The sequence below is a fragment of the Balearica regulorum genome, chromosome 5 (genome assembly GCF_011004875.1).
Source record: "Balearica regulorum gibbericeps isolate bBalReg1 chromosome 5, bBalReg1.pri, whole genome shotgun sequence".
Lineage (NCBI taxonomy): Eukaryota > Metazoa > Chordata > Aves > Gruiformes > Gruidae > Balearica > Balearica regulorum.
In genome coordinates this window covers 41,449,098-41,472,160 of record NC_046188.1, presented here as the reverse complement: position 1 = coordinate 41,472,160, position 23,063 = coordinate 41,449,098, and the positions used below count along the sequence as shown (strand labels likewise).

At 42.2% G+C, this 23,063-nt stretch overlaps 1 protein-coding gene across 1 annotated transcript; it reads right to left on the bottom strand.

Annotated features, from left to right (window-relative positions):
* Positions 1-5,226: 5,226 nt before the first annotated feature.
* LOC104638772 (cytosolic phospholipase A2 epsilon) lies at positions 5,227-22,419 on the bottom strand. Its single transcript, XM_010306656.2, is given in 23 exon segments — positions 5,227-5,435; positions 5,948-6,134; positions 6,492-6,548; positions 6,550-6,645; positions 6,647-6,660; positions 7,146-7,337; positions 8,009-8,116; positions 9,381-9,518; positions 9,896-10,010; positions 10,713-10,935; positions 11,359-11,495; positions 12,176-12,311; positions 12,988-13,025; positions 13,782-13,862; positions 14,002-14,171; positions 14,362-14,443; positions 14,951-14,993; positions 15,711-15,751; positions 17,253-17,384; positions 17,790-17,926; positions 18,906-18,978; positions 21,660-21,743; positions 22,378-22,419. Coding segments are annotated over 23 exon segments (2,535 nt in total).
* Positions 22,420-23,063: the final 644 nt, after the last annotated feature.

Sequence of the window (23,063 nt, the reverse complement as noted above, 5' to 3'; positions counted from 1 at the left end):
TCCTGGGCTGCATAAAAAAAAGCGTGACCAGCAGGTCGAGGGAGGTGATCCTGCCCCTCTACTCTGCTCTTGTGAGACCCCACCTGGAGTACTGCATCCAGCTTCAGGGTCCCCAGTACAAGAAAGACATGGACCTGTTGGAGAGGGTCCAGAGGAGGGCCATGAAGATGATCAGGGGGCTGGAGCACCTCTCCTATAAAGACAGGTTGAGAGAGTTGGGGTTGTTCAGCCTGGAGAAGAGAAGACTTCGGGGAGACCTTATAGCAGCCTTCCAGTGCCTAAAGGAGCCTACAGGAAAGCTGGAGAGGGACTGGTTACAAGGGCATTGAGTAATAGGACAAGGGGTAATGGCCTTAAGCTGAAGCAGGGGACAGATTTAGAATTTTTTAGAAGAAAAAATTCTTCCCTGTGAGGGTGGTGAGAGACTGGAACAGGATGCCCAGAGAAGCTGTGGATGCCCCCTCCCTGGAAGTGTTCAAGGCCTGGTTGGATGGGGCTTTGGGCAACCTGGTCTAGTGGAGGGTGTCCCTGCCTGTGGCAGGGTGGTTGGAACTAGACGATCTTTAAGGTCCCTTCCAACCCTAACCATTCTGTGATTCTATGAAGGGTACTGGAGTCTGCATTTGATAAAGGGACAATGAAGAGTTGGAGGGAGTGCAAGAAAAGAGATACAGTTGGATATAAGAAATAAAGGGGGGTTTATAATGAGAACTTGATGGGCTGCATCAACTGGTTTGAGGAAAAGACGACTGTGATATAACCTTGGTATATTTTATAAAATCGACTCTAGTGAAGAAACAGTGGTTATGCGATGCCTTTTAAGTTACTAGGGAAAGATTTAACTAGAACTAATGTCTGGGCTCTGACCAAACTAAATGAGGCTTGAAACAAGGTGCATACTTATTGCTGGAAGATGATCACCCACTAGAACACACTTCCATGAAATGGGGTGACTTCACCATTCCTGATATCTTTAAAAGAAGAGAAGTAATTTTTCTTCAAGACAGACTTTGGTCAGTCACAGGTGATCAGGATTAACATTTAAGTAACATTAAGCAGGTAACAGGCCTGACGTCTAACAAGATGATCTGATGGTACTTCTGGCTTTTATAAGTCTATGGGAAGCAATAAGATGAACAATCTAGTGCAAATATAAAACTGTATTCACCGTTTTCTTTTGATCTTCCACAGTCTAATATGAGCTAACCAGAGCTAAACAATTCAAGAGCTCTCTACAGTGTTATAAAATAGACTTATTAAAGAAGTGCAAGCTGGTAGGACCATTTCACAAGCAACAGTGGGAAAACCATGCCCCAGAAAAACTGTCCCTCAATGTTTTGCTTATCATGATGTACTTGCAAACGAGGATCGCAAAGGCAAAGGATGCAAACAACCTAAATATCCCTCCAGGCTTAGCTTTAGCCTCCAAGAGCTTCGCACACCTTCCTCATCTCTCCTAAGACATTCCAGTCTTATTTACTGCAGCCTACTGCTGCTCCTTGCTGAACCTCCTGTTTTGGTTTCACATGTGAAAGTTGTAAAAAGCCTGCTTCAAGCTCGTTGAATCTTGACTTAGGCCTGACTGAGCAAAACACACCTCAGAAAATGTCTAAAAAGACACATTTTGCAAGTGACTACAGTCATTTAAAAAAGCCTATCCATTTGAGGGGCATCCTAGAAGACAAGGTAGACACAAAACCATGTGGGAGATACCCAGCTCCCCACTGACATGCGAACGGCTGAAGCTGGAAGTGCCAGTGATACTCTGTAAGCAAATTGCATCTGACGTGTTTGTAGCTGTAAGAACCATCCCTTGTGAGGTGCAAAGTGAACTGCTCATGAGAAAATCAGTCCAGGCTGACTACAAGATGACCAGCTCTCAGAGTTTCATTCTGAAAGGATAAATGCAAAGTGAAGAAGAGCTGAAGAGCCAGAACCTGTCCATAATCCATGAAAAAAATCTGAGAATCAACCCTGGACAAACCACACTGTTAAAGCTACAACTTTTCAGCAGTACAGAAATAAAAGTGTGAGAACTCCCTTACAGGACAAGGCAGGCATTTCACAGACACCCCTCCCAGCCACTGACACTCCCTCTCCCCTGTATTTTAAAATAGGAATCTGCACAGAGCACTTTTGTCCTCAGCTGGCATGTCATTACAGAAACACTGTGTCCTGCTCCCTCTACCAGGCTGTGCTGATGCTATTTAAAGCTTCAGAGTGACATGACTCAGCCAAGCACACGGTGGATATCTTTATCTACTCATTTGGAAAGTAGAGATTAAATCCTGCACACAAGCCTTGAAACGTGGCTGGAAGCCACTGAGGACGCCCCAGCAGCACCCCACCTTGCTACCAAAACCTTGCCATGTAAGCTCAATACAAGTCCTGTACCCCAGCTGCAAATATAAATTGGGAGAGGAGTGGCTGGAGAGCAGCCCTGCAGAAAGGGATCTGGGGGTGCTGGTCCACAGCAGCTCAATATGAGTCAGCAGCGTGCCCTGGCAGCCAAGAGGACAAACTGCATCCCGGGGTGCATCAAACACAGCGTAACCAGCTGGTCAAGAGAGGGGATTATCCCACTGTATTCAGCGTTGGTGCAGCCTCACCTGGAGCACTGTGTGCAGCTCTGGGCCCTACAATACAAGAAGAATGTGGAGGTCCTTGAACGTGTCCAGAGGACGGCAACAAAGCTGGTGAAAGGGCTAGAAGGCATGGCCTATGAGGAGCAGCTAAGGGCTTTGGGCTTGTCTAGTTTGGAGAAAGGGAGGCTGACGGGAGACCTCATTGCTCTCTACAGTTTCCTGAGGAGGGGAAGTGGGGAGGGAGGTGCGATAGGATGCATGGGAATGGCTCAAAGCTGCACCAGGGGAAGCTTAGACTGGACACGAGGAAGCATTTCTTTACCGAGAGGGTGGTCAAACACTAGAACAGGCTTCCTAGAGAGGTGGTTGATGCCCCAAGCCTGTCAGTGTTTAACAGGCATTTGGACAATGCCCTTAATAACATGCTTTAACTTGGTCAGCCCTGAACTGATCAGGCTGTTGGACTAGATGATCATTGTAGGTCCCTTCCAACCAAAATATTCTATGCTATGCTATGCTATTCTTTCTGCAATCCAAAGGCCTTTAACACTGAAATGTAACCACAGGTGGGTTTGGTAGGCTACAAATTGTAGATGCTGTACTGTTATGTACACTGAGACACTCAACACATCCTAAGCTTCATCTTCTAACCTAACTTCTAAAGTACTACAGTATTTAAAAAAAAAAAAAATAAAATGCATGCATATGCTGTGTAAGCTTTACTTATTTTGACAAATTTGTCACATGCTGTAAAAATAGGATGGTCCTAACTGTATTATTACTTTCAATATTACTTCAGTTAATAAAATAGATACCTATGCAGAATTAGGGAATTTCTACTGTCTGTTAGTAACTGAGAAGTGAATGGTCTGGGAGAAACATAAAATAACTCATTTGGTCTGTAAAGTATTAGTGTGTTTTATGTTATTAATTCAACCTAGAGCATGGGTTATCTGCAATGAACTTAATCCAAACAAGCTTATTCATGTGTTTGGAAAGAAGTACTCTTGCATACTCATATTGATATGACTGTGTGATCCCAGTTTGCATGTTTTTTTTGATCTTGTGAGGCTATTTCTCTACTTCTTTCTTTCTTTCTTTCTTTCTTTCTTTCTTTCTTTCTTTCTTTCTTTCTTTCTTTCTTTCTTTCTTTTCTTTCTTTCTTTCTTTCTTCTTTCTTTATTTCTTTCTTTTTTTCTTTCTTTCTTTCTTTCTTTCTTTCTTTATTTCTTTCTTTCTTTCTTTCTTTATTTCTTTCTTTCCTTCTTTTTTTTTTTTTTTTTTTTCCTTTTCCCAATGAGTAAGTAAAGCATCTTAACCCTAGGGAACAAACCACGCAGTGAGAGGCATGCGAGAGAAGCAGGAGGATCTTTGCTATGGGTGCAAGCAAAGCGCTCCTCTGTCTCCTCCCTCCTGTGAACAGTGACAGAAGCCTGGGTTAGACATCCTCTTATCACAGCACATTTGGCCCAAATGGGCAAATTATGCCATGTATGTACATGTCTGTGCTAGGTTTGGTGCAGTCATTCCAAGAGAAATTACAGCTCAGGAGGCACAGATCCTCCTGCCGCAGCTGGACATCCAGAAGGATGTATTTGTTATAGCAAACCTTCCCAGAGCTTCCAGGGATCTCTATAGGTCTGCACCTTTCTTGTCTTCTTGTTCACAGCTAGCACAAGGCTCACAGCAACTCTATAGTTAAAATAAATTTTTGCTATTTCAAGCGGGAAAAATAACATTCCTGGAGCAGGATATCCTCTTTAGATGCCCTACAGCAAAACACAAAATCTTCCTTCTTGCACCCTTTCTCCCCCATGTGGGTGACTCCTAATTCTGCAGGTGTCGAGCTCATGCAAGACCCAGCCAACAGCGAAGGGCAGGCAGACCTGATGAACTCAAGGGCCTGTACATCCTTGCTCTTGTTTTGAGGAGGTTTAAAGCCAGCAGAGTGGTGTTGTGTTCAGCTTCTATTTCTAGTTACTACACTACTACCGCTCCAAGAAGCAATGAGGAAGCGCACAGAGGACTTTGGTGGTCAAGCAGTGGCAAACTTCATCAAAACTCTTTCTTTCTCAGTTGATCTGGTATCCATGGTCTGTGTCTCCTCTGTCTGTGTCCAAAGGCTCCCTCGGAGGTGATCTGTGCCCAAAGGATGCCATATGGCATATGCCTTTCTTTCTCTAAACACTTACCTACAAGCTGCCACGGTCCCAGTCACAAACCTGGCCCACAGGCTGCTGCTTGCCTCACCACCACCTCACAAACACAAAACACAAGCCAAGTTAATAAAATATGCTTTTAATGTGGTCTGCCCTGAACACACTAGACTTAAACATTTCAAACTCTTTCTCAAGGCAACTAGCACAATGCTCATTATCATCTTAGCACCTTCTTCTTCATGATTGCCCACCCTCTGCACCATACAATGACTTGTACGCCACTGTTGTAGATGAATTGCAGTGAATTGATGCAGTGAAATTCTTTGGAGAACAAAATTTTCTCTTCAGTCTTTTCTTTGTTCATCTGAGATTGCCATTAGTGGCGTTGAACACAAATCCTTTGAAGCCTGCTGGCTGAACGTAAAGGAGCTTCAGTCTCTCAACAGGCTAAGGGATACAAAAGCATCCTCCCTTGTCTGGCATTATTTCTTTTTCTGCCTTTTCCGTGCTACTGCTGTGTGCAAGGCCTGCATAATGAGGGCTTCATTATTCAGGATGTTGTATTCACCCAGCTGAACCAAACGGTCGTATGCCTTCTCAGTGTACTGAATTGAATATGTTGAATAAGGGGAACAGCAGCCATAGAGATCAACTTTGCCATCTTCCATCTCTGACTCTGAGCGCTTCTGACCTAGGAGGAAAGGGCGACAAATCACTGCTGGGAGATGAGATTTACTCTGGTCATAAGCAAGAAAACTCTTAACAGAGCAGGGAAAGGAGATGTCTCTCCGCAGACAGAGTTCATAATCTAAATTACTCTTTTGGGTTTAAATTTTTTTTAAAACAAATAATTCTTTTTTAAACTGGCAGCTCAGTCCCTGACTCAGGTGGATATCTGCTGCTTCACATGATGAGGGGAGAAAAATGGTGATTATTCCTCTTACATGGGTCTACGCTGCAGTTCTGAGCTGTAGCTGTGGCTCACATAGATACATCAAAGTTACCTGCAAACTAGCAGGTAGGGATTGGAACAGCACAGCCACAGCATCAAATCTGACATGGTAAAAAAAAGTAACTTTAAGCAACAGATGAGATGTATTGAAATGAGCCAACAGTGAAGTTCAAGGGTTGGAGTATTAAATATACTCCCTTTAATAGTCTGGCCATGATGTCAACCTTTTTTTAACACGTTTGATAACTTACCTGGTGCTTTGTATTTTTGGAAGGTGTCATTAATTAGTGGGAAAAATAGCAGTATTGGTGCTCCTGGAGTCTCAGCACTGTCAAAGAGGTAACACTCCTTCAGGTTTTTCCTGTCTTCTTCACTCAAGTCCACTCTGGGAAAAAGGATTCCCTGCTCTGAGCAGTACTTGCAGGTGTGGTCCAGAGCCTGGATCAATGAACAGAACAGACTGAGACTTAAAGATGATTTCAGGGCTCAGTATTTCTTGGAGTCAAGTAACAAAGGGAGCCTTTTCCAAGCTGGCTGTGTGAAAGCTCTGAAACCCCTATAGGAGAGAAGGTCATTGGAGAGAAGGTTTATGTTTTCCCTGAGTTCTTAGCACAAAACTGTTGTATCGTACAAGAAAAACAAATGAGAATATGTACAGTATGAAATATCACACTGCAGCATTAAGCTAAAAGTGCTAGCGGTTAAGACTTTTATTAGGAGCAATATAGAAAGCATCTAAGTGTTAAAAACTTCCAGGTATGCAGCTGTTAATGAGACTGCTTCAATTCCTCTCACCTGTATCTGTGATCCTGCACTGTAATTTAAATGCAGGATGATGTCCACCTTTCTCTCCCGGTTTAAAAAGTGGCATGACGCTTGTATTGATGAAAAATCCCGTATCTACCAGAGACAGGAATTCCTCTGATTGTGTCAGCTGGTTGGGAAACGTAATCTAACACAGTATCTAACAAGGAAAGATTTTTCTTGCTGTAAGTGCAATAGTGCAAAAACTGGCTAGCCTGTTTTCCACTCTTACAATGATGACCACAGAGCCCTACTGGTTACCGTCTGTGGGGAAGGGACATTCACCATATCCGTTCTCTTCTGCCCTTCCAACTCCAGCCATGTGCAGTTTTGGACCTGCAGTAGCAATGTTCATGAAGGGGGTTTATCTGCCTCCCCACCAAGTGTGTCTTCAAACAGGGAAAGGGAGAACCACCATCGGGACCTGGTGTCCCTGCCTCAGGAGGTGTGTGCCACCAGCAAACCCTTGGCATGGAGCTCAACACCACGCCATGCTACACCCAGGTGTGCCACAACTGATTGATCTAATAGTGATTCAGCCCAAACATGGCCTCTAACCTTGGAGAATGGGTTTAATATCAAATCTGGGTTTTCGTTTTGTTCTGCTTGTTTATTGTCTCCCCAGGCACACAGGTCTTCTCTTACCTTTCCATCTGCAAAAGTGCTTGTTCTCCAGGTAGTCATTATGCATCTGGAAACCCTTTAGGAAGTTGTGCTCCTGGGCAATGCAGAGGCGGTCGGTGAGAGCGCTGCGAAGAGCACTGCCGAGGGGGCCGGGAGGCGTGAACAGGCGAGTCCTCAGTTCGTGCAGCTTCAGCGGTAGGATGGGTTCCTCCTCTGCACAGGGAAAGGCTGTTAAATTCTGCCTGCCTAGAGCAAGGTCATCCCCCAAGATGTCAAGGTAAGTAATAAAAATCAGTGTTTTCTTTATTTAAAAGGCCTAGGATGAAAAGATTTGATGAGCACAAGTGACCGAATGAAAAAGAAAATAAAATGCTACTCTTACCAACCAAATACCATTTCCTTACACAGTCCAGACTTGGCTAAAAACCAAGACCCAGTATCTGTCAGCAACAAAAATCTGCACCAGATGTATGCACGCTTATGGAACAGACTGAATGCAGGCTTTGGAAAAGGATAACTGTTGTACTTGTTTGTATTACAGTAGCTCCTGCTTGATGTAGTCAAAAACTTTTTGCTTTATTAATCATTTACTAATCAATCTTAACATTTCTGAACATTTTACTCATCTGCCAACATCAGTCTTGACCCCTCAGTGAGCACATAGGTTACAGAACTGGAGGTTTTTAAATTATCCAATTATGCTTTGCAGTATGAGATGTTGAATTCAATTCCTTCCAGAAAGGCAATGTGGTCTTTGAAGAAACACTCCAAAAAATGCCAAATATACTGTGCACATCTCACATAGCACAATAGTACGATGGTTTATCTAACATTAACTCTATCTAACAATAAATACACAGTAAGGAAGAAGTATGATAATTTACCTATATTGTCGATTTTGTCCCGGGTCCACCTGTGCCAGAAATCTTCTGATGAATGGGACAAATTCCAGATATATAACACATTCAATGAAAATAAACTACTCCACATGCCTGTAAAAGGAAACAGCTTTCTTTCTTACACAAATATTCACGCACCATGAACTGCAAAACTGTTGTCATGAAATAAAATTCACAAGGAGTATGTTTTTTCTTAGTTTGTTTTAAATGGATGATGTGTCATTTTCATTTGGATGTGGGTTTTTAAGCTTTATTTTGATATCCAGTTTTTGTCTTATGGTACTTAGGGCTGGATATATATTTTAACAAATGGTGAGATTTTTGTGAATTCATATAATTTAAGGAGCCTGGGTTTTCAGAAAAAAACCCAAGTGTGACAAGGATTGTATAAGAAGAAAGGATGAATGTTTGCAATCTGAGAGATTTGATGGGGAATTATATCAATAAGGGTCTAACTACAATGCGATCTAACAGCTTCTGCATTTGTAGGCTTCCCTTTTTGAGAATAGGCCTGATATAACACACTGAGGGATCAGTTTTGGCCATGCATTTCTGAGCTTGAACAATTGTTTTTTGGTTATCCCTTAGGGCACAAGTTCTCACTGTGTTTTGGTGAGAACTTTGGTGGTCCTGTGTTTCAGGACGTGCAGATGTATGCACATCCAGCATAGGCTTATGCTAAAATAGTACAACGTTTCCCTCTCTCCAAGTGGCCAGTTGAAGAGATGTTTGCATCTCAAACCAGTCGAACAAGCTGACAGCTTGTCTCTTTGTCTGGAAAACACGTATCCACGCTCCACCTCAATCAATAGCAAAAACGCTTCTGGATATGACTATGCTGTTTCCTCCCCCAGAGTTGCCTGGGCACTGTGGAAACTGGAGCTGGTGATACGTGGCCAAAGCAGACTCTCTGGAGCAGGGGGGACCTGACATGCTCAAATGCACCCCGATGCAGTGGAGAATCAACATGAAGTCTCATGTAAACCGTCTACAGGAAGCGCACTAATTACTGACTACCTGTGAAACAGGCAAGAGGCTTTGGAGTTCACCCTTTTGGAATAGCATGAGCAGAATGGTGGATTCCCAGGGACCTGAATTTTATTATTGGACTGGAAGAGATGTTATATTTTTATTCAAAAATAGCTTTAAAAATGAAAATAACTATCACTTTGAATTTTCTTTTTTACAGTGAACTGAATCCATTAATGTAAGTATTAATTCAGAGATGAGATATTATCCTCTCCAGTGAAACTGCCCTGCCAGTCATGCACCAGCGCTTTATTAGCGTTTAGTCTATATAGCACAAAATTAAAAAAAAGAAAAATAAAATATCATTCAGATGTTTTTAATAGCTTACCTTCTAAGAAGCAGATCCGGGATTCAGGGACCTTCTTCATCAACCGACCCATGAAGAACTCACTGCCAAAGTCCTCAACGCGAACAAACACTCCGTATTTTTGCAATCCCACCTCGTAAGGGGTGAACTCCACCCATTCTGTGAAAAGGAAGACAAAGAAGAGAATGATGTTTTGCTACAGCCCCTTAGCTGTAGATAAAAATGATGTTGCTATAATGGGAATGAAAGGAGTTAAAAATTAAATTAATTTCCACAGTTAACTCTAATCAGACCAATAACAATGAGTTATAAGCATGGTACAACTGAAAACTCATGAATGTGAAAAGTCTTTGGAATATTTTTGAGACTGTTACATAGGCAATCAAACTTTTACCAGACCACAAGGACATTATACAAATACACATCAGCTGAGGTTCTGGTCTTTAAATGAGGGCTTTTTTTAGACTAAAATAGACTGTTCCAGATTTACAAGCTTAAATATTAAGACAAATGACTCTCAGAAGTCTCATAATTACCTTTGAAATCCAGAGTGCTATAGTTGTTCTTGACATTGACTGCAGTATAGATAGGCAGTGGGTTCTGACCACGATCAATGGCCCGTTGTTGATCAGAGAGTCTATGGTTGTCTTTCTGTGATTCCAGAAATACAGTTACACTGAGACGAAAATTAGCACAGGAACATTTTCTCTGCATCTAAGCTTGTAGGGCAGGAAAATTTCTGCCTCTAATGTATAATGCATGCTGGATTTAAATTCTGAAATGTTCCATATTTTTCAAATTTCCTGTAGGTGTTCTGTTACTGAAATATCTGCTGGCATCCAATCTGATGCCAGAATATTGGATGACCCATTAGGATGAAAATGGAAAGAAATGATGAAGAGCAGAAAGCAAATCTTTCGGTATAATCCAGCTTAACACGTTATGATGCAAGTTTATGTAAGACCTCTCAAACATTTCAAAAGTCTGCAGGTCTGTTTGTTAGTACATCTAATGGTCATTAAGGTAATGTCTGCAATTTGCTATTTCTAAATAAAATACTTGCAGAATATGCAAAAAAAAAATCTTAAAATAGAATATTTTTTCAAAACATTAATCTTGGATTTTTCCCAGAAAAAACATATCCAAAATCTCACAAGCGAGAATGCTGATTTCCACCATAGTTGGATGTCTAAAAGACTGCCATCAAATGTTTTGGAAACGGTTGTGCATTTGCATACACACAGCCTCATAACAAATTACTTGTCTCAGAACAAACAGGAAAATATCTTCTCCAGAAATTAATTTTCAGAAAATTGTAAGCCACTGTAAATGCTGCTTTATGACATACTGTACCCCATCATGTAACAAAGATTCCAGGACAAGCCCCCAGAGATCTATAAAAGATGTTTTGCGGCCCTCTCTTTTCCGTTGACACAGCTGCTTTTTGTAATACTTCAAATACTTCAAGGAAAGGGAATTTATTTTGCATTTTGTCATATGTTTTCGAGCCTCACTGATTTGCTTGTCGAGATCCTTTTGTGACCAGTCAGCATCTCTGTACAAGTTTGACATGGTCCTAGGAAGAAGAAATATATATTGAAGAGGGGAAAAAACCAAACAAGGTTTGAAGTAGGCAATGGCTACGTTTTATGTTTCTATTTTAATTTCTGGACTTGAAATTAAAGAAAGGTTTCCTGTCTTCAATTCCCTAAGAAACTATCATGTTCCCTTTGAAGTCACAGTCATTATCGCTGTCAAAATGGCTTGAGTAATTTTCCATAAACTGTTCTTAGGAAAACACTTGGTTTTGTACCATTGCAAATCATGTGACTTTCCCCCATGAAAAGACTTTAATCTGTCAATTTTGGAAGAAGATCAAAAAAATAGGACTGCTGACAATGTATTATAGGTAGACTACTGCGTGTCAGCCCCAGCCTACTTCAGCATGCCGGTGTCATCAGGAAGACTCCAGCCAAGAGTTGCCCACAGTCCTACTCACCATGTAGTACCAGACAAGCCAGTCAGGTACGTGGCACAGTCCAAGACATTGAGTTTCTTGAGCCCCCGCAGACTGCCATACAGCGCGGTCAGAGATCTCATCCCTCCTCCCGTAGTCATGATGGCCACCACTGGGGTCTGCGCAACACACGAACACAAAGGGCTGGCGTCACACAGTGGACTGCAGCTGACTGTGGCTCTCAGCAGAGACCTCCTACTACACAAAGCCTGACACCACCAAAAGTGCCCAGACACAGACTTCTCTCCAGATGATTTCTACTGCAACATAAGCTACCATTTATTTTATAAAGGAGAACAGAATAAAAGTAATGACAATTTTTCGCTTAGGTAACTGGCACCTGTCTCCAGTGTGTTCGATACAGATGTTTGTTAAAAAAACAAATGAAAATGCATTAGTTCAAACCAAAAGAGACACTAAGAGGGAAAAAAAATCAGTTGTAAAGGCAGGAATTAAAAAGAAATCCCACGGGTCAAAGCGAGGAAGAAGGATTATCAACAAGGATAATAATCATAGGGTAAAGACTGTGGAAGAACCCATTTCTGTATAAGGGATATCTAGCCTGGCTTGCAATGAAGGTGTAGCAGAAGAGTTAAATTCAGGATAGCAACTGCAAAGGAGACAAATGGCAGGGTGAGATTAGGGGTATGGGGCAGTATTGGAAGTGTGCGTAAGTTTACAGATGAGGAAAGACCAGAAGAAAACATAACTGGGAAGAAAAAGAGGTTGTATTATGCTGTTATGCCCACACTGCTAAGCACTCAACATAATTGATGTTTTGAATGTTTGCCCTACAGACCTCATGGTCCAGCAGATCTTCTTCCAGCTGCAGGACCTTCTTCAGAGCAGGGGCAACGTACTTCTGCCTTTTGCACAGAAAGTCTTGCTCCTGCATGCAGAGGTCAAACCCCAAACGCACATCAAGGTGGTCTGGGCTGGAGCAGAGATCAGGGAAAAAGAATATTCCATTTTATTATTGGTAGACAAGTTCAGAGTTTCCAATACAAGGAGATAAACCAGATTGACAGACTGCACTTACAGGAGGAGCCTTTCCTACACTCCCAAGCAGATATACGATGCTGCATGAAAGAATAATAGAAAAAGTGACTGCTAAATTTCTAAGTGGCTACCAAAAGAAAACCTAAGGAAAGACATTCTTGCACATAATTTCCAAGACATCTGCAGTCTGGATTCTCTCATACTTTAGCCTGCAATGAGAGCTGCAGGAAACACTTCTCATATTTGTCTTGAGGTAAGCAGCAAAGTTTACCTACGTCATGACCAACAGTACCAGGGGATTAGCTGTGCTCTTATACAGTGTTAAAGAAAAGATTAAAGACTATGCTGAGCGTAACACCAACTAGCATAACTGGCTTGTAGTATTATTTCTTCTATTTTATGCATATTTTTCATTATTCACGTCTCAGTATGGATTGTCTACATGCATTGGTAATTTTACACATAGTTTTCTTTCAGCTCATGTGAATTCCACATCACTTGGTCACACAACCTACTGTCCTACTGTGAGTGCCTCCACCCCAGTAAAGAGCCAAGGGTGAGACGAGTTCAGCTAAGGACGAGTTAACCTACAAGAGTGGCCAAGTGTCTTACCAGTCTTCTGCCTTCGCATATAAATCAAATCCTTTATCCTGCAAGGCAAGAATGCAAACGTTGTAAGTGTGACGACGTGCATTAGCACTCCTCCCCTGCAGCCCCACAAGGAATTTTAGCTTGTGCCATCCTAGCAATGCGAGTACAAATCGGGAGCTCTGAATAATCCGGCAACGTATGCGAATTGACTGCAGTGGTTTATTGTCAAGGAAGTTGTTCAGTAATTCCTGATGTTTTCTAGTGAATGTAACGTCTGAAGACAACTGCTGTTCACAGAGGAAAGTAATGATAAAGTATACCTTACCCACCTCTACTAACATAACCTCTCCTAGGCAGCCGGCCAGGCTGCGGCCACACTACTATTCTACACAGCAGCATTTGCTCCTCCTTTTCTGTGGCTTATGCCCCACAACAGCCGTGTTCCTTTCATTCTATATGGATTTTTTTAACCATGAATCTAAAAGTGCTTTGCCAAGCACGGTCAGCACCAGCAAGAGACTGGCACTACCTCAGTTGAGATGCCCCACTCGTGTGTAAGAAGGGGAAAAGCAGAGCCTCCAAATTTAACATGAAGTAACATCAGGACGAAGTAACAAGATCCCCCATATTCCCACAACCATTCAAACAGAACAAGGCACAACCTGCCTTTATCACCTGAAGACCCACCACCATTTGATTGTGGCATCTTTGTTTGCAGGCTTTCATCATCAGAAAGTATCCTGGTAATCATCAGGGGGATGCAGACTTCCACAGTCAGGTTTCTCAACCTCTCCCACAAAAGAGCAGGCACTCACCTCTGCTAAGATCATGTTTTTGCCACTTGGAAGGGAATGAAGTTCCACATTTGGAGATCCTGTATCGTACACACGGGAGCACTGAAAAAATACAAATATATTCAAGTTTATATCGTATGGAATATTATTCTTTTTCCACAATGCAAATTAATGTTACTGTTATGGTGCATGTTAGTTTACATGCCATTTTTATGTTTTATAAAGTCCAGTTACAACATACAAAGGAGGGAGGTCGTTTCTTCCCTGGTAGCATAATATCCAGCATTGGCTGCTTGTATCTGGCATAGTGGAATTTGGCAGGAGAGGAGGAGCTGAAGACACAATCAGATCCCAGCATAATTTCTTGGGTGCCCTCATAAGAGCCTTGCACTTTAAAGGAGAATTCTTTCTCTAAGGAAGTGACACAAAAGCAGACACAGAGTAAGTTTCTCATCAAAATTGTAAAAAAAGGGTTCTTACAGAGTCTATCAGAAGGCTGATGGATTTCTTGGGATTTTTTGTCATTCTTACATTAAGCCAATTGCCTTCATAATACTAGCACGTCGTGATTTAAAAATAGCTGATGGAAAAATAACCTCACTTGATAAGGACTTCTTCTCTTTTTTCTTCTTCTTCTTCTTCTTCTCAACCACCTGGACTTCCAAGCAGCAGACTTTGCGAGACTGTAAGAGGCATGAACAATAAATTACGTCATGGCAGGGAATTTTCCAGTCTGAGATTATGTTTCCTGGTCTAAGCTCCTACTGATGATGATATGAATGCTATACAGGCAGTGCACTTTGTCCTGAGGAAAACATTTTCTCTCAACCACGACCTCGATTTCAGATGCTGGCTGGAACAGGAGGCTTTGGCAATATGGAAATCGTGAGGAGTGATGTCCAAGGGAGAGTTCACTGCTGCACCAATGTCTTGGACCTAAACCACTTCTATCTGTTGCCTTTGCAACACCACAGGATTTCTAGCATGGGGGATCTCCCTGCTGTTCCAGCTGCAGTCTCTCCAGAAGTGCCATCCACGAGGATGTGTCGTAAGGCAGACGATGAAGTAGGAAATCGCAGTGTTTCAGTGCTGGCTTTGCTCGGTCAAAGGGTATGTTGGCCTGATGGCTGTGAGTCAAGTGAAACAAGTGTGGCAACAGGACAAGAAAGATGACAAAACGTAACACTCACCACTAGTACTCCATTAGTAATGATGGTTTCAGGAGGACCTGAACTATGAAACAGAAAGAAAAATACATTTTTAATAACTTGGTATAATTACAGTGTAATTCATGAGCCACACCCTTCTGATTTTCCTCTTGCTTATTTTTAGCTGCCTATTGGATTTGAAAGAAAAGTCACAGGAGACTTGCGGTACAAGTTTCCTCTCCTACGCTACTCTATCAAGGCACAATTGTCATCCTACTGGCTTGTCCAGTCCTGGAGCTCAGAAAAAAAAATAAAGTGCTGCGGGGCCAAACTGTGTAGTGATTTTATGCTGAGCCCCAAGCTGAAGCTGCAGATAGTTTCACAGAATCCACTTTTTAAAAATTGCGGTTTGTTGGAGGACGGGACAGAAAGGGCTCCAGATCAGAAATCCATTGCGTTATTCCATGTTGTGCTTTGAAGGGAGGTCAACACCCTGTTGATCTCAAAGACAAATGCGTAACAAAACAGCTGTCCCAGTATTCTGGTCTTAAATAGTATTCATTACACTAGGCAAAGAAAAGGGTTTAGGGTGTTCTCTCTGTCTGCCTGAAGTTCACGGGAGGTCATCCTGGCCCGCACCAATTTGTCACACAGCTCATAGCATGGATTCCTCGGGAAACTGTGTTCATCAGTAGCATCATCAAGGAATGATGTACTCTGGACAGTTAGACTAGAATATTTCATGCTCCTGAATTGCTGTTTCTTTTTGCTGCAAATTATGTTGCATTTCACATTTACTCACATATTATCCAATGTAAATCCCACCTCTAGCTCCTCTTGTCTCTGGAAAATAAAGAAGGGAAAATGTTTTTGGCACTGCTCTACTGGCAGTTCTCATAATGCAAGTTCTCACTCTCACAATGTAGGTATGCATGCAGTATTTGTGACTGGCAGAGTATTTAAAATAGAGGCACCTGCCACCTGACATCTGTGTGTCTTGAGCCTCAAGATTCTTTACTGATAGTAAGTTTCTGGATGCCTGTGAAAGCAGTTTTTAACAAAGAAATTAGTTGGCTTGCCTGCATCTGCTGGGACACAAGGGACAGACCCAGGCGGAGATGGTGTCTCATACCAAGACTGCCAGCAAAGAGAAAGAGGGTCTGCTGAGGGGAGCAGCCAAACCTTCTGGTGTAAGGAGGGAAAATGGAGACATGCAAAGCAGCTGTGGAAGAGGACAACCGCTTTGTTTGGCAACGCGTTGAGGGCGTTGGGGCATAGGTAAATCTGACATTAGGGCCTGGTCTGTGGGGTGGTGGTGAGGAGTATAATCTCTAGGAGGAAGAAAGCACAAGAGAGAAGAAAACAAAGGTGGGGACAGAAGGAATGATGAACAGAGAAGTGAGATCATGCTGAAGGTTACTTAGTTGCTCAAATTACCTATTGCATTGAAGACAGCAAAATGTTATTAATACAGGACCAAAAAAAAAAATTACGAAGCCTGAAGAGTATGAGCTGTAACTACCGTAGCTGTGCAAACATGGTAATGAAAGGCTTGGATATGGCACCTGTAACCACCCAGACAGTAATGAGCTAGGTTACAGCTAGCCAAAAGTTTCTATTTTACCAAGGGCTAGTGGAAGTCCACACACTGCTCCTCTGGCATTTTGCAGAGAAAGAAATGCTTAAATAAGGCATTTAAAGGTAATGAAATGCAGAGTGAAGTTTGGGTGTGTGTAGATAAGGTGATTAATCAACTCAATGGTGCATGAAAGATGCACAAGAGACTGGAGGGAACTGGAAAAGAAGAGGGACGGACAGAACATACCTGGAGGTGGGAGGTACGACTTTCAGAGCCTCCCTGGACATTCAGAATAGGAATATTTCTTGTTGCCAACCTGAGTGGCATGACTTAGGCACCTTATTTACACACCCATGCCACAGTCCATAATTATCAACTAATCTGGTTGGACACTTGGTTCTGATCACAGAGTCATTACTGCCTAATTACTAGGTTAAGTAACAAGTTATGACAAAAAGCATCATGTACTGGAGTGGACACACTCCGGGATCCTCGAAGGGGACAGGCTTAACCAAGTGACAATTTTGTGAAGGCACCTGAGGTTTGTGAGCCTCTAAGGCCAACACCAAACTCTTCAGTGCGCCTAAGAATCCAGGTGTGAAGAGGCTTTCCCACGTCAGAGTGAAAAACAACTCCCTTTTATGTGGCTGGGCAGTCCATACACAAGAAGGAAAAAAAAGAAAGATTTTGCAAATAATGATTTAGATAGGAAAGCAGACGGACACGGTCTTACCAACCTTTTCCATTTCTTATTTCAGACCTCACCTGTGAATCGCACTTGAAGTGCATGAAGACTTGCTCTCCCAGGGAAAGTTTGGCTATATCAAAGTACACCGTGAAGAGGTGGTCATCTTGAGTAACCACATCTTTATCATACAGCGCCAGTTCCAGCACATTCTGGGAAAGGAAGGGAAGGACTTCAGAAATGTGTCGGGTTTCATATAAAGCAGGAGATCGTGGGGACAGCTGTTTCAGTCAGCTGTTGTGAGGAGTGGAAAGACATAAAGAAAAGGAGCAGGAAGGGTAGGAGGTGGAGGGGAAATCAACTCCATGTAGGCATCTGCCTACAAGGAGGAATGAGAGGAAATCACAGACATCTCAAAGGTCATATTCTACCTGTGGCTGAGAGAGATACTTGTCTTTCACAGCATGGAAAACCATCACAGGGATATATGTTATTCTCACATCTTTCTGCATCTTTCCTTGCCTCTTGAGAAAATTACTTATGTCCCCTTTGCAAAAGGATAAAACCTGGCAGTTTCTCCCTGGGTCACAGTTAACAGGGAAGTCCCAGCTCAGTACCTTGACCTGACTCTGGATCCTGAAGTAGAAGGTTTCATTCCAGACTGGATCTTTGCAATTCTTGATGGTTTGAGTCTGAAATTTGTCACTTGAAGCAGTTGGCAGCCACAGGCTCACGTAGCAATCAGTCTGGCTTACTGTATGTTAAAAAACACAAACACATCTAAAATGAGGATTTGCTCTAGAAGAAGGAATGAATTGAACAACGTGAAGCTTTGTTTTCAATGAGAGAAACAATGATACATGATGGCATATTTGTCCAACATAAACATTACAATTTATGTAATAGAAATAGAGAAAAAAGAAGAGGGATGTGATTCTTCTCTGAATAAATGTGATTAGACATATAATAAATGCATTAAAAACAAAGGATTTTCTCCTCCTTCTGTGTCATCAAGCAATCAGTTTAGCTCAGGATAAAATAATTCGGGACAATCACAGCACCCTGGATCTGCAAGGGTTAAGGAAATAAAGTGATGATAGCTTCTGTTTTAGCCAGACGGAACATTAGAAAAAAAGCCCAAAACAAAGAAAAAAATGCTTCTTGATTTCTGCATAGGTAAAGTTATAATCTTCTATTGCCTTTCAGTTGCAGGCCATCAGAAATGAACCTACAAAATGTATCAACACCTAACAGGGTTTTATCTGTGAAAGCTGGTACACAGGGAATTGGGGTATGGTAATTTGGATTACTTAGCCTTAAGAAAGCTTTGAGTACAAGCTAAATTTGAGATAAGGCTACTCAATTTTCAGTATTTGCTCTATTATCCCAACAAGTTTGTGTCCTTCATTACACAAATATACTCCAGAGGAAAGCACAGGAGGTCTTTCCACATTTCTTGTTTTCATCAGACTGCAGAGCTTTCCCTGCTCCCTTTGGGGATGCAGGGAAATATGTGCAATAGGTACAGCTGTGACCTTATAGGGTTACTTCTGCACAGAACAGGGATGATGCAAAGAAGAGCAACAGGCTATGTTCATTGCTAGAACCAGCATGCCAGTGAAAGGACTTTCTCCATCCATGGAAGAAATCTAGAAAGCACTTTTTCTTGGAGAAGAACTAGCTAGTACCCCATGAAGGTTTAGGGGTCTGTACTGAGTACTACAGATACTTACAGACATCTGCCTGGTGGATATTTCTTGCTCTTATGACTCTTACAGTCAGTAAGTAACACAGAGATGATTCTATCTGCAGGGGGGGGGGGGGGGAAACATACAAAAGACAGGAATGAATGCTAAAGATAGATAGCATATTTAAAAGATAGAAATGATCAAGAGAGAGAAATACCCAAATCATGAACAACTGATTTGAATTTTTCTATGTGACTATGAAATCACCAATATATTTATTTTCCTACAAATATCTAAATCGAGTACTAGACTGAAAGACTTATCTACTTTTGTAGCATGATATGTGGATTTGTATTATAATAGAGAATTTATTTGCTTTCTAACTAAAATCGAGCTGCACAAAGTGGAAAGATTCAGACTCAGTTTGGGAGAAGATTTACTTGTAATATTTCCAAGGTAGAAAATGAAAAGCTGCCTTAGGCTTTTTGCAAGTGATAAAAATTATCATTGTGGGAATCACCTCCTATCCAGTCATTACACATGTTCAGTCTCCTGTGCTACGGGATATGATTTTCTCATATTCCTGCTCTTTTAAATGTACAGTACTCCCCAGAGTTAAATATTGACCTCTAACCCCCATGCCGCTTTTAATGTCAGAGGAAGAGATCGCTGCTTTGCACTTCCACCATGCTACTCACTATACATGTGTTTTTCATGTACAGGGACATAACTGCCCCTCTTGAGCTGAGCTCACCTCTGACATTTTCTTGTGAGGAGTTCCTTTACACTGTTTTGCATAAGAAGTGCAAACATGATGTTTTACGCCTGATAAGAAACTCTTCTTTGTTCCCTTTGGCTTCCCTCTTTCATATTAACCCACATTAAGGCCTCATGCTTGACTTCTTAGCCTCTCATATCGATGTTCTAGTCTCATGTTGGAGCCCAAACATGAGTCCATATCCCTTCTCCTTTTACCATAAAATAAACAAATAAATACCATTAATCTCCATTTCCACCTAAGCTTTTATTTCTACAGTTACAAGGAGGAAAAGTCACAATATATTGGAATATAAATCAATGTGAAAATTTTACTCCAAAAGTTCTAAAATGCTAAACTACGGACAGGTAGTGACACCACCTGCTCACTCCACCTATACTGCAAAATGACTACAAAAAGACCATTGCCAGTCCCGAAGTGGCATTAACATGACACTGTCCTCATTAGTCCCATTGAGAAGGATGTGTCACACAGGTACTGCAGGGAAGGGGAGAAGGACTTTTGCTCTGTCACCTGTCTGACCAAAATAATTTGCTATATACTGTGTTAATAATGTGCTGTGCTTATCATCCATAAAAGCTGAAGCACATCGGTGTTGATAGGCTCGATGGAATACATGTCCATGTGATGTCTCTCATAACATTTAACCTGAGTGTATTAATGCATGCAGCCAGGGCTAACAAATATATGTTGTTGAGACTGGGGTCAGTTAGCAAGTAGGCTAATGGAGAAACAGGTAAAATTAGCCTCCAGGGAACCAAAGCACCCCACCCTAGGAAAAGGCACCAATGACATTTGTGCCATTCAACTGCACAGCACGTGACCAGGTGTGCAAATCAAGGATGTCAAGCCACTGCTAAGAGCCGAAAAGCAGCTGTGGATAAGACCATCAAAGGCTCTTGTATTCGTGTCTAAAACCTAACTCCTAAGGCACAGAAATGAGGCAGGTACTCGTGGAAAGTGTTCAGTAATTGCAGAGCCTGTAACTGGTGCTGCCAGCAGCAGGCTTTGGAGTAGGCACTTTCCTGGAAGGGCTCAACTCATTTTCAGGGATCAGGTTCCCTGGAGCCACCTTCGTGGCTTGTGGTGATCCCAAAGTGCCAGGGAGGGAGTGCGGATTGAACGAAGAACACAGGCATGGGGATGTGCCCTGTCATAACCAGGCAGCTTTGGCTTGGACATCACAGAGATATAAATAACAAACGGCCAAAATCCCATCAGCGGTGTGAGTTTTGCTTAAAAAATTTGAGAGGTTTGGTTTGTTCTTCTGAACCTGACGTGATTCCTGCAGTGTAGAGTGTTGCTTTTTAGGGCATATTTTCTCTTTTTTTGAGTTTTCCATTCAACTAATCAACAGAAAGGGTTGGCTATTCCTTAAACTGTAAGCACAGCGCATGTTGTTCAGCAGCGTAACTCAGTTCAAAACAGAAGGGAGAGTTCCTAATTATTACTAAAAGGCCTCAAACTAGAGAGAACAAGGTCAAAAAGTCTTTTTCAGCACATCTGGTCCTCTCATTTCCTAGAGGTAAGATTTCTTATAACGTGTCTGAAGTGTCCTAGAAAACTATTAGGTTTTTGTAGAGGCCAGAAGAAGGATTAATCCAGGAAATCAGGTGTTGAAAATCCACTTCAAGATTGTGCCTTACTCTTTGAGGGAGTAAGTGGCAAAATTGCACAGCTACTACTACACTGGCAGTAAATTTACCTTTGTGCTTTAGCAAGACATATTAAGCAGAAAGCCTGTTCAAACCCATCCTTCTAAAGATATTAGTCTTGTCAAAACAGGATTCATTTCCCATGTGCCAAGGGTAGAAAACAGCACTAGCACTTCAACATGAAGCAAGACTGAGTAAGCGAAGTGATCAAAACGGTAAGTGGGATGGTGTTTCATGGAGGGAGCTGGATGGGTTATGGTAGCTAATTAGACTGGCAGATGTTGAACCCTGTCTGTTCTCCCCCAGGCCCCACCCAGCAGGAAAGTCTCTTTTACAGTTCTCTCTGGAAATTCTCCTTTGCGGTACCTTTGTAACAGGAATCTGCTGCTCCCCGTCAGGATTCAGCTGCTTAATTCCTTCTCCTAGCCGAGCGGTTTGAGCCATCAGCTCCTGCAACAGGAAGGGACAACGTTACCCCTGGAAAAACCATCCTGTCCCTTAAAAGCAGTCCTCTTGGGGAATCGAGAGCTGCAGAACAGCAGTGAAGGAGATCCCATGGGCAGCGCTGGCCGCGGAGCCTTAGCAGGTACAGGTATTTCCTGCTGCGCCCGGTGCCGCTGCCTGCGCCGTGCTTGCCCCAGCAAGCCTGAGCAGAGGCGTAGCAGCCAGGTAAGGTCCACCCTTTGGGTGACACACCGGGAGGGAAGGCAGCTCCTGGCCCCAGCTGTTAAAGGAACAGCAAACCTGTCTCCTGTAAACACACCCTGTCATTAATGTTTCACCTTGAAGCACATCTCTATGCTAGTTAATACATATTCTAAGGTTGCATATGTCACATTTCTAAATGAAGAGAAACCCCAAACATACAAAATTCTCCCTTTGAAAATAAACTCTTACTTCCCAAGTAGTTTTCCCTTCTTTCTTATGCCTTGCTTTGATTTTTTAAATTTTGATAATGAGTTCTTGAAGCACTGACTTTCTTCCTCCTGTGCATTTATAGTCAATGACAGGTCAAGAAAGTGGTACCATCTTTGCACTAAGTGCCGCATCCCAGACGCCTTGCTTTGCTCTGCACCCTTCTTACCTGAGACAAGACACCATCTTGCTCCATTATGGTTGCTGTCATGTACGCATCCCGTGTTATCTGTGGCAATGCAATTTCACATCTCCCAGCTCCCACAGACACCAATAGTTTAAATGTCTCATATGCAAGTGAGCAACTATTATATAAACTGACTCAGAGCCACACCTCTGCCTGATTTCTTAAACCCAGTTATACCCCTCCCATTTTCTTATGCTAGGAAACTGAATCCTGTGGTCAAATAAGTAGGAAAAAATACCTTTGCCTGGACAATAGCTGGAAGTATGCTGTTTGAGTCACTTTGCCCAATACTGACCAATGGCAGGTTCATAACCAGTAGTAAGAGAAGGATGCCCTTTTATCTGAGCACTGAACTTTCCACTTAGCAAGACCTCAAAGACAACAGAAATACATACTCTGTAATAAGATGCAGCAACAATATATAAATTAGATGTAGGTTGTCTGTGACAGTAAGCAGATAAGATGAAACAGCTAATAAAAAAAAAAAAAGGACAACACTATTGCTCTCAGACTAAACTGGTTCTTGCAAAAAACATTTTAAGGGTTTCTGTACCTCATGTTCTCGCAGTCCCAGGTCCAGGCGTGCAGAACAGACACACTCATGTGGTGGTTTGTATCTACTCAGCCTTGGTTCATCAGGGCTAAGTCTCTCCTCAAATCATTGTATT